General features: G+C 41.1%; 1 protein-coding gene across 1 annotated transcript; it reads right to left on the bottom strand.

Moving 5' to 3' along the window:
- Positions 1-10,885, bottom strand: LOC139566866 (synaptopodin-2-like). The gene is given in 3 exon segments (XM_071388189.1): positions 1-1,730; positions 5,168-7,319; positions 10,632-10,885. Coding segments are annotated over 3 exon segments (2,931 nt in total). The 5' UTR covers positions 10,871-10,885; the 3' UTR covers positions 1-1,190.
- Positions 10,886-11,618: the final 733 nt, after the last annotated feature.

Here is an 11,618-nt window from a genome sequence, read left to right as displayed (position 1 = left end):
TACTCGACAATGTGAACGTTTTATTGGAAGAGTGCAATATGGATCTTCAGTGCTGCAACAAATGAACAACACAATCAAGTGATGAAAGTTACAATATCTTCAACACATTCACGGTCCATATGAAAGTGTGACACATTTCATAGGCCTTTCACAGAAGTGCCAAACCAATCACGGAAACGTCAACCTCTATTCAATGACGTGGTCTTGAATATAGTGTGTGCCTATGTTTTGCAAACTGACTGAGTTATATGAGTGAAAACACTGTTCATTTTCTATATTTCAGCAATAAAATCAGACATTTGATTTATTATTTGAAGAAAATGTCCTTAACTTTCATAGTAACAGAAGGGATTGTCTGAACGTGAACATGAATATTGATTGTTTTCATCAGCATGTGCACTTGGTACTTGCTATCTAACCTGCTACACGTGCTATTGTGCATATTACACAAACCATCAAGGAACCCTAGCAATACATTTGAAATCCGATTTACTGTATTTCTATTTTAGATGTTACCGCTTACATCACATACTGTTACAGTACTCAATCAATTTTTCAATTTAGTTTTCATACTATGTGGAAAATAAATATACAAATATAGTTTCAACACATCTAACTTTCCTTTCCCTGCCATCTGCCATTTTCTCACTCATCACCTTGCACACCTCTTACTTTTAGAGGTAAATCAATGTAAAACACATGCAAATAAATAATAGGCCTATCATGTATCCATTTATACAAATTCATAAAACTTGTTTTGAATTTGAACTTGTCTGGTACAGAACATCCAATTGCATACATTAGAACATACTATAAATGTGTGTGAATGCACTTCACTGATCAGAATTATAGTAGAGAATGAGATAATAATTATTTGCCCTGGGACAGTACTTTTTTTTCCAGAAATGAAAACCTTTAAAGCTAGGATCCATAGTGGTGAAACTGCCACGTCCGTTTGCAATATTACAACAACAAAATAGCTAAAAACCACTACAGTAACACTGTTTTTGCGTTCATGACACTATACCCCTCTTTAAAAAAAAGAAACACTATATTGATTCAATTGTTAATTATATAATGCTGGCCCTATTGTTTACATCTGTACATCCAATTACATTTTCTACGTTTGTTCTTACAAGTGCGGTGTTTTTTGGTTTTTGTTTTCTAGCTGAGGAGCGAGATGTGCGAGATTACCTTCTCATAGTTGTGCGTGGCAAGGTAGCGTAGAAGGACTGACACGGGTGGCCTGGGCCTCGACCCATATGTCCAACGGTAGCACTCACCCATGACCACAGAGGCTGGGCCTGTCTGAAGGGAGGCCCGTAAACAGGGGCAGAGGTCAAGCTCATAGACCTAGTATGCATGGCTGGGGGTGGAGCATGATAGTAACCACCACTGACACTGGGGGCGTCCAATGACACCTTGCACTTCCGTTCGTCCGGAGGTTCCGGAAGAGATCGTCGGTTGGCGGCGGAGTTGACGTTAGTGGAGATGGACTGAGGGAAGTTCTGGAATCGGAAGGCATCGTCCACCAGACCCAGGGGGCTCCGGGAGGCAGCCTCCCAAGGGCTGTGGGGCTTGAGGGTGACTTTTTCCTGCCAGGAGGTCTGCCTCCCGAGAGATGGATGGAACACAGGGGTGTTCACAGGGGACACAGATGACTGTGAGGGCATGTAGGACATGGAGCACATCCGTCTGGGTAGGGACAGAGAGTAGCTTCTGCCAAGACCCTGGAAGAAAAGGACATTGTACTTGATTGATGTGAATCTGCTAATATAAAGCATACTGTACACACTGGGGCTCAGGGTCGAAATATAAAATACCAAAAGTAATGTAATGCACATGTATTCATGAGGCACTAAATAAATGTGTTCATGACACTGTACCCCTCTGTTTCCAACCAACAGTAGTTCTATACAACTTGCTTTGGCCTGGATTACTTGAGCAGAAAGGAGAGAAGATTCCTCATCCTGTGCAGTAAGGTGATTCATTTTGCGGTCCAATAAAACACACACACACACACACACACACACACACACACACACACACACACACACACACACACACACACACACACACACACACACACACACACACACACACACACACACACACACACACACACACACACACACACACACACACACACACACACACACACACACACACAAAGAGGGAATTGCCTCCCGTGAAAGAGCAGGATATCCACTTTCAATCTCTTCATATGGACACAGGCCAATTCTACTCAACTGGGTGTTCATCACCATCCATTACCTTTCCCCATGATTATTGCAAAAAAAAATTCACAACATAGAAGTCATATCACTCTCTCATACAGTAGCATTGTGGCCTGGAGATGAATGCCTATAAATAATCACAGTAGTGAACGGGCCCTCAAACCTGAAGATGCATTATCACTGCACATTTGGTTCAGTGTTCATGTTCCAAACATTGCTGGGTGACGTAATGGGGTTGTTTCTCCTTAAAATACACGAGTCCCCATGACTAATTAAGACCAATGGCTGGGAAGAGAGTTTTGTTTTCAGCACTTACCTTTGGCAGGGGTTGATCCTATCGGGTCTCTGCTTAGCAGAGCTAACTTTTCGAAAGGGATAGCATGTTTTAAAGATGGGGAGTCTGAGCTATATTTGGAAACGGGTGAGCCCTTTGCTCATAGCAGGTCTCCATGCAAACTTTGGGTTTCAGCAAATACCTGTTTAGTGGACGTAACACATTGCCTTAACAAGTCATTGAAAACATAAACCTACAAAAGTGTCTTAAACAGGTGGAAAGGACTCAAATATAGTTTAATTTGCTGTAAAGTAGAAAATGTGAACTGACCTGCATTATACACAATGAGGAAATCATTGTTTTATCATGACTGTTTTTAACCAGATATTGCTTAAGGTACCATGAATTGGCAACATTAGCAAATAGATAAGCAACATTAAAATAGAAGAGGTATTACAAATGAATAAAGAGAACAATATGAGTGTGTGTGTTACAATAATTAAAGCGTGATGCATTCATAAAGGAAAACGTTGCAAGAGTCCATGCAGTAGTGCTGAAATATGAAAACATACACAGGGAAAGGGAGATATTTAATAGCAAGATTGTGCCGAGTACGAGACGTGCAATATACAATGGAACACATAAAAGAGGAAAGATAGACGTAACAAAGGACAGAAAAGGTCTGATTGGAAATTTAAAAAGGATTATTTGTAACATATATATCAATTAACCTGAACATAAAACATGTTTGATTAAGTGTTAAAATGAACATGTTGATAAAAACCACTAAGTGACTGGCCATAATTGACAATAAAATACAAAATTCCACATTGTCAACAACACAAAGATGTAGTGCGGGCTTTAAAAACACAATTAGGAAAAGCTTTGAGCTGTATCACAATATTAAATATAGTTTGGAATGAGCCTGAAGGAATTGTAAGAGGTCTGCATCCAAATATAGGGCCTATTATTATTATTATATCTCTTCTAATCATAGTCATCATAAAAGTATGAACAAACCCCCCTGTTTTTATGTTAGGCACTATCATTGCTATCATTTTGCATACATTGCAAACATAATTTTGACTAGCATCCAACCTACCCACACTGTTTAACATTTCCTATGGGTATAGGTCTGAACATTACTGTTGCAATAATGGTAATGTTGCATGTGGTTATGACACCACTGGTGAATACAGGCTACCCTAAACATAAATTAATTTACACCAAAAAAAAGGCGAGGCAAGGCACCATAGACAAACTAGAAATGTTTCCTCTTTTCAGCTGCACACACAACTGATCACACTTTCCTGAGAATACTCAACACGACGTATCCCTAGTGGAACCAAAACTTCAGCCAAGGAGGGGACTTTTTTGTTGAATTCTTCCTCTTATGCCTAATGCGTATATAACTTTCCCCGGCCAGCATCTGTATCTTCACTAATGATCTAGCTCTGCAGACAACAATATAGCAGCTACCTTGACTTGCTAAACTGTGTATCAATAGCTAGCAAAATGAGCTAACTAGCTTCAATACCAAATACCACCAATACAACATTGGTATTAGCAGTAGCTAACATTAGCTTAATTCACAGCTTCATTAACAACACCTACAATAGTTTCTCATTCTGAAACACTCATGTACAGCTAGTCTCTAATTTCATTGTTTTACAAGCTATGAAGCTAACAAATAGCATTATGAAGTTGAAGTGGGGCGTTAACTCAAGCAAAAGAGGTAGATCGAGGCAGGGTGGCAGAGTGGCCAATTAATGATAACAACCATACGCAGTGATACCTACTGAAATATTCTATCTGTATAAAATCACTGGTATAACACAGGTTGTTGGTCTGGAAAATGACTTCCATAAGACAAAGACAGAGGCATTTGTTTTCTCATGTTAATTTACTATAAATCTAAATGTTCTGCAATTTGTAAAAAAAAAAAATGTGTAAAGCTAGAGAGAGGAACATAATGAAAATGCATTCAATGGTTTCCCTTGTTGACCTGCCATGCATAATGTATATTCTTTAAATATTGAATTCGTTGTTTAGTTTTATTGTTCTAAGTTGTCATGTAAAATGTTTTGTGATAGGTTTGCATACTACTGTATGTATAGTAGAAAGTAAGAAGATATAGGGTGACATTTTGACACCGCAACAATGCAGAGATATTACCAAAAATAATTATATTATTTGAAATACTTGGCAGGACAAATCAAATTTAATTTAAACCATTTTAAATATATGGTGCTTTAGAAATGGTAAGAAATAGTGTATAATCTCTGCATCTTCTGCAACATCAAAATGGGGCAGTGGGTTGGGACTAATGTTGCAGAACGACATGCCTCCACTGCTTGGTTGTTACCGCTTGCTTTTTGGCAGAAAATTTTGGCCGAGGAGCCATTTGAATGGTACCTCTAGAGAGGATATCAGCATCAAAGGGTATAGAAGACATAGATTCTGAGTTGACACTGAGAGATAGCTGATGGGGAGTGCTTGTGGGTATAGGGCAGTGGGTGCTTGGAGCTTGGAGAGCTTTTTTGGGGATATCATGCAGAGCAGGTGAAGCATTATGCTTCCAGTCCAGTTGCTTGCTAAATTGGAGTGGTTCACTTGACTGTGTAGATTGACAGCCGAAAGGGTATAGGACACTCACCAATCTAGTAGACTTAGCAGGAGCTATGGGCTTGCTTTGTTGGTTTGCTGGGGGAAGATCATGGGCAGGGTAAAGAGAAATGGCAAAGGCAGGTCTAGGGCTGACAACAGGGGCAGGTTTAGGGCTCAATGGTGGGTTTGAATCAGGGGTTGGGATGGGGGCCATTTTGAGGCTAGGGCTAAGGCCTTCAGCCTCAGTGCCTATGTTATATCTAAAGAGTGATGAGTCCAGCTGGTAAGGCTGATGTTTCAAGACATCTAGGGCATCCATATGCTTGTGGGGTGGTGGTTTTGTTTTTGCCTTGGTCTTTGGCTTGATTTCTGGACTTTTTGAAGGGGGCTGCTTAGCTCCTGCAGGGGGGTAGAAAGGAGCATGACGGGAATTGTATGACAAAGGAGGTGGGGCTCGGATGTTGGATGAGTATCTCCAAGCACCTGGAAGGGAGGCGGTGGGGGAAGGAGACTTTGCTTTGTTGGCCTGAACTGTTTCGGCATCCACCACATATTTCTCCATACGGGTCTTCCTCTTGGCAAAGAGTTCGGCACCTCTTCCCCTCAGAGTTGGACCATTTATGGCTGGACTAACATGGCCCTCAGAGATATGACCCATTGGAGATGTAGATGGTGCCTTGGCTGCGTGGCTGTAAGAGATCCCTTGTTGGGGTGGGCAAGATGCCACCGAAGGATTTGGGGACTTATTCTTTGAGACTGTGGGTTGGCGAGGTGCCGTGTGAGTTGGGTTCGGGGCCTGAATACTCATTGGGGACCACGATGGCTGTGGACTCCAGCTATTCATGGTTGGCTGAAGTTGAGAGGGTGATGTTGAGTTGGCTGGTGCCCCGGTGTTCATGGGTGGCTGTGGTCGTGCCTGAGTTTGGGGTGGTTCACGGGGGTTTGCCATTTGCTGATGCAAAAGCCAGTCTTGTTGTTTGAAGTATTGCTGAGGAGGAGCCCCCACTGGACTTGGGAAAGATGCTGGGATTGGACTCCTTGCCGGGTGAAGTAGCACATTTGAAGAACTCTCCTTCAGCCATGGTGGACAGGCTGGGTTGATGCTAGGCTTTGGGGCAACAGGTGGGGGATTCTTGTGCTTGACTGTTCGGGGTTGCATAAAGTTGCATGCCTCAGCACCAAGACTAAAGTAGTCTTCCTCTTCTCCTGACTCAATGTATGATCTTCTTTCCCCTCTGTTTTGAATATAGGCTTTGGATGGTTGATCAGAGGATGCTCTATTAGCACCTCTTCTTTTTGAGTCTGGTAGGATGCCAGTCTTGATTGCTGGTACAGATATGCGTTCATCGCGCGACGCTATGAACTCCCCAGTTGGGGACCAGACCTGTGGAACTGTGTGTATAGGGACTGATACCTTGAATTTGAGTTCATGATGCTTCACTGGACTAGTGACACCACTAAGAGGAGAAAATGTGACAGGCACTCTGTTTTGGGATCCCAAGAAGGGCTTCGCTGTTCTGTTGGGCACAAGAGGCTTTGGTACGGCACTAGATAGGTGGTTGGGCATTCTGTTCATCATGTGAGCACATTGTTGCACCTCCTGTTGGTTTTCTTTGCACAGCAGTTGTTGATTGCCATGCGCATGATTGGATTGCATGTAAGTTTCATCCATTTTGTAAGACTTGTGCAGTTCTGTGTCTTCAAGCTCTACAATACCTTCGCCTGGTAAGCTTTTGCACCTCATTTCCTCGTGCTCTAAGGCAATCTCATCCATCCTCTGGCGGCGCTGCACAAACATTGCCATGCCCTTGCCTCTTGTCTCTGGCAGTCGCTCCATCTCTTCCAGGTGCTGAAATATGTTGGCTATTCCAAGGTTCTCCTAGTTTAAATTGACGTCTCGTACTTGTACATTCATTGAGTAGTCTTCTTCAAGTTCTGAATAATCATTAGTGGTCAAAGTAAACCTGACCGTTTTGCCGTCTTCACTTTCTACGTCTCCGTCGCTTTTGTCGTCAAACTGGTGCTGACCTGTCCCGTAGCTGACAAGTGTATACTTCTTAACCCTTTGCCGCCGCTTCTTGAACATCAACACCCCTCTGTTTCTGGGATTTGGTGCATCGGTCAACAGCAAAGCAATGCTTTTACATTTAGACTTGGCTTCCTTCACCTGCCTGTCTTGCTTTGTCTGGGCCCTGGAAGGGAGATATGAGGAGAGAGGACAGAGATAAAAACAGAGAGATTTGATCAATGCAGTGTAATTACATAAATTATAATTTTTTTGCTACCTCAGAATGATGCATATGTAATGTGAGGAGGTATCACATAAAGGACATTACAAGAGCACTGTCTACCCATTTCAAATAATCTGTGTCCTGAGAATGTCATCAACCGATTACTTTTAGGGTGTCGCTTTCTCAATTTCCAGTTACAGTGCATTCGGAATGTATTCAGATCCCTTCACTTTTTTCCACATTTTGTTACGTTACAGCCTTATTCACACAACACCCCATAACGACAATCTCCCTTGATTGTTCAGTTTGGCTATGCGGCCAGCTCTAGGAAGAGTCTTTGTGGTTCCAAACTTTTTCCATTTAAGAATGATGGAGGTCACTGTTTTCTTGGGGACCTTCAATGCTGCAGATATTTTTTGGTACCCTTCCCCCGATCTGTTCCTCGTCACAATCCTGTCTCGGAGCTCTACGGACAATTCTTTCGACCTCATGTCTTGGTTTTTGCTCTGACATGCACTGTCAACTTTGGGACCTTATATAGACAGGTGCATGCCTTTCCAAATCATGTCCAATCAATTGAATTTACCACTGTTGGACTCAAATCAAGTTGTAGAAACATCTCAAGGATGACCAATGGAAACAGCAAAGGGTCTGAATACTTATGTAAATAAGGTATTTCTGTTTTTTATTTTTAATACATTTGCAAAAATGTCTAAAAACCTGTCTTCGCTTTGTCATTATGGGGGATTGTGTGTAGATTGATGAGGAAAAACATTAATTTAATAAATGTTATAGTAAGGCTGTAATGTAACAAAGTGAAGGGGTCTGAATACTTTCCGAATACATTGTACATGAGGTTAGCTGCAGAATATAATGGATATTGAATAGAAATATCTATTCAATGTCAAATGGTTGATCATTTGACATTGTTCAACTTAGTTGCTTCTGACTTGTTGATCTCAGCACCTATGGTAAATCTAGCCTTTTTTGTCTTGAATTGAATTAGTATGGTTCACATATCATCCTTTGTCCTTCTGCAAAACAGTTAGTGTTTATGAATATCATGCTAATATCATGACAGCCTACATGATTCATGAGGAAAGGAATTTATCATGTACAGTACCTTAGTTTACTACATCATAAATAGAAGGCTTGGAGACAGACAACTTTGGAAGTCCCTTTCCAAACAACGAGCTCCATCATTTCATTATGTATTACAAATCATTCAAACATTATTGGCCAATATTTTAGAATAACCTTTTTCTTCATAATATTTAGACTTAACTCTAAAATAAAGGAATAAATAGAGAGCCAGAGATTTTAAGTTTAATTCCAGACCTATTTATTATCTTGTCACGATGGCTCCTGACAAATGGCTCGTATTGTATTATAGCAAACACTTCAATTTACTTGAAGCTTCCACCCTAAGGTCTACAGAACACTGTCATCTATTGACATGATGGATGTCATGTAAACTGACTACACAGTTTAAGAAAAACCCATTATGGCTACCTAGCTATTACCTGTGGCTTATATAAAGACCCTGTGCAGTCTAATAATACTTTTAAATAGTTATATTATAAGTAGAAAACTAATACAAATAATAGAAATATGATACTTTTTAAGTTCAATTTTAGTCAGTTGACGTTTTGAATTTATTTTATTTTATACGAAGAGCTATAAAGTTTTTATAGTGCCCACTATAGGATGTTCTACGGTGTCCGTCAAATTAACTATTTTTGCCGACAAATATATCCAATTTACATATTAGGATTTGCAACATTAGACAACAGACACAACCTGTTAATATTACAACTTTCATCTTTACATTAAAATAATACGTTACTTACTATACTCGTTCCTACATTGTCACTAAATTAATACTTTAAATGTTAAAAGGGATGTTCAGTACTATACTATACAGTAACTAAAAATCTATGGAAGTAATGGGAGCATGCATGCAGTGCCTGTTAAAATGTTCACGGCCAAATCAACTTTAATCAACTTAGTTAGTTGGTTTAAAGTTACTTAAAGGTGATCCAGTTTATTTAACATGCACCATCACTCCCATTGTTTTCAGCTAGCGGTGGCTAAAGTTAGCTGAAGTTTAAAGAAAACCTAACCATGCATTAATGTTTTTTCCTGGGCTATAGACTACTTTCAGGAGGAGGAACCATCTAACATTACATTTTACAATACTTAACTTCTCCTTTAACTCTTCAAATAAGTTACGGTTAAATGTCTTGAAGCACCAATTTATGTTCGGTCAATCTGATTTATCCATGTTTTTCTGTTATTGTCCATCTGCCAGTGTAGACTGAATGAACTCAAATTATTTATTGCATTTGATATAGTTGAGACTTTACTTGGAGGATTACACTAAAAAAGAATAACAATGTATAAACACTTAATGACACTTTAAGTTAATTTAAAATAACATGTATCAAAACATCTGACTCCATTTAAAAAGTCAAATATAATAATAAATATAGAGTTTGCATGGTCTTTGCAACAAACTGTTTGCTTTGTGCATATAACATACATTGACAGCAAATCCAATGAGGGTAAATATTCACCAAAGTCGGACAGCTACTTTTAATGTGCTTTAATTTCAGTATCGCCTGGACCTGCAGACTCTGCAACTGTGTACTTTTATTTTTAGGTCCACATTGCAAGATGCAATAAAAGCACCAGTCTCATTTTAGAGCTGACTTAGGGGGGTCTCTGAGGCAAGAAAAGTGAGGAGCTAACTTTCCATTACACAGTCAAGGCTAATGGTTTGAAAAGGGATCGGGTGTCAAGCCAGGATGACACATGGTGGTGTCCGTCAAATTAACTTCTGCCAGTCTCATCAGAGGCATGGATGGTCGTATTTTATTATGATCCACTCAGACTATTAAATGCACAGGAGAGTCCGCCTGTATGCCCACTTCCAATCAGCACACATCCCGGCAGTCATGCCCTTTAGTCCAAATTCAAACATTGCATCATTATCTATTTAGCTTTATAAACGTCACTGTACTTTGTAGCAGCAATAACAGTAGTTCCTTTACAATACAAATAACATGATTTAAGTGACAACAAGCCAATTATATTTTGACATGCCTTTTCATTTCAAATTATTGTATTAAAATAACATTTCTAACATTGTTTTAATTCATTATAAGCCGAATGCAACACAGATAAAATGACCACATAGTTTTGAGTTGCGCAGATTTACATTGGTACTCGATCTACAGTAAATGAATGAGGGGGTGGAGGGAGAAGGAGGGTGGCTACTTACGTGCACGCCTCACCCTGTGTCTGCTGGGACTGGGGAGATCTCTCTCAGACGCGGAGTCCCACTCCTCTGCCTGCTCAGCACCCTGCGCTGAAATTCCAAAGGATAGATAAGCAGGAGGTGTTTCGCTGTGCCCTCCTTCCTCCGGAGACTCAACACTCCCATTCCCCCTGGCCCCGGTCCCAGAGCCCAGCCTCCTGCCGCCCCCCCTGGGTTGCCCATGGGTAACAGTTAGGGTCATCTCACTCTGGCCAACGGAGAAAGAGGAGGTGGACCGTTGCCTTGATATTTGACACAAGTTGGGGTTCGGGGCGGGGGCTTGTGGGGTCTTTGGGGGAGTCGGTGAAGGGGTGCTTGAGTAGGATTCGGCATCGGAGACCCCGGATTCCCCAGGGTAGACGCTACATGGCCCCTGTGATAAAGTGTCTATCTCTTTGCTTCTGCTGGGGCGCAGTCCCCTGACCGGGCTACATTCTTCCGGGCTGTAGTCGGAGGGATGTTCCACCATGGCTGGGTGTGGGAGGGGGGACTCAGCCTGTCTAATGTGGGTGTTCTGGAGATCTATGGGGAGCTCTGTATCACTCTTCCTTTCTTCATAGTAGGATCCATCCCGGGACTCTGAGATGTAAAGGTCGTCAGAGGAGTGGCAGTATTCAGAGACTGACCAAGCGTACGTGACAACGATCTCCTGGTCCTCTGTTTCTGACTCCATGTCTTGTATGTAACAGACACAGATAGCGTCCTGGAAGTGACAAACGCAACATTTAGAACAAGACAGGAGACGAGAGAGCATGATAAATAAGAGGAAAGGGACCTTCCACTAAGAAATTGATCATGTACACATGATTAAGTATTCAGAATCAATGTCAACAAAATCACCTTGCAGCTGTAAACACAAAGCAGCAAAGCAATGTGATACAATTTGAACACGCACACAGACGCATGCACACACGCGCATGCATCCACATACATAAGCATGCATGCACGTA

Source organism: Salvelinus alpinus, chromosome 39 (genome assembly GCF_045679555.1).
Source record: "Salvelinus alpinus chromosome 39, SLU_Salpinus.1, whole genome shotgun sequence".
NCBI lineage: Eukaryota > Metazoa > Chordata > Actinopteri > Salmoniformes > Salmonidae > Salvelinus > Salvelinus alpinus.
This window is presented reverse-complemented; position numbering and strand designations above follow the sequence as displayed.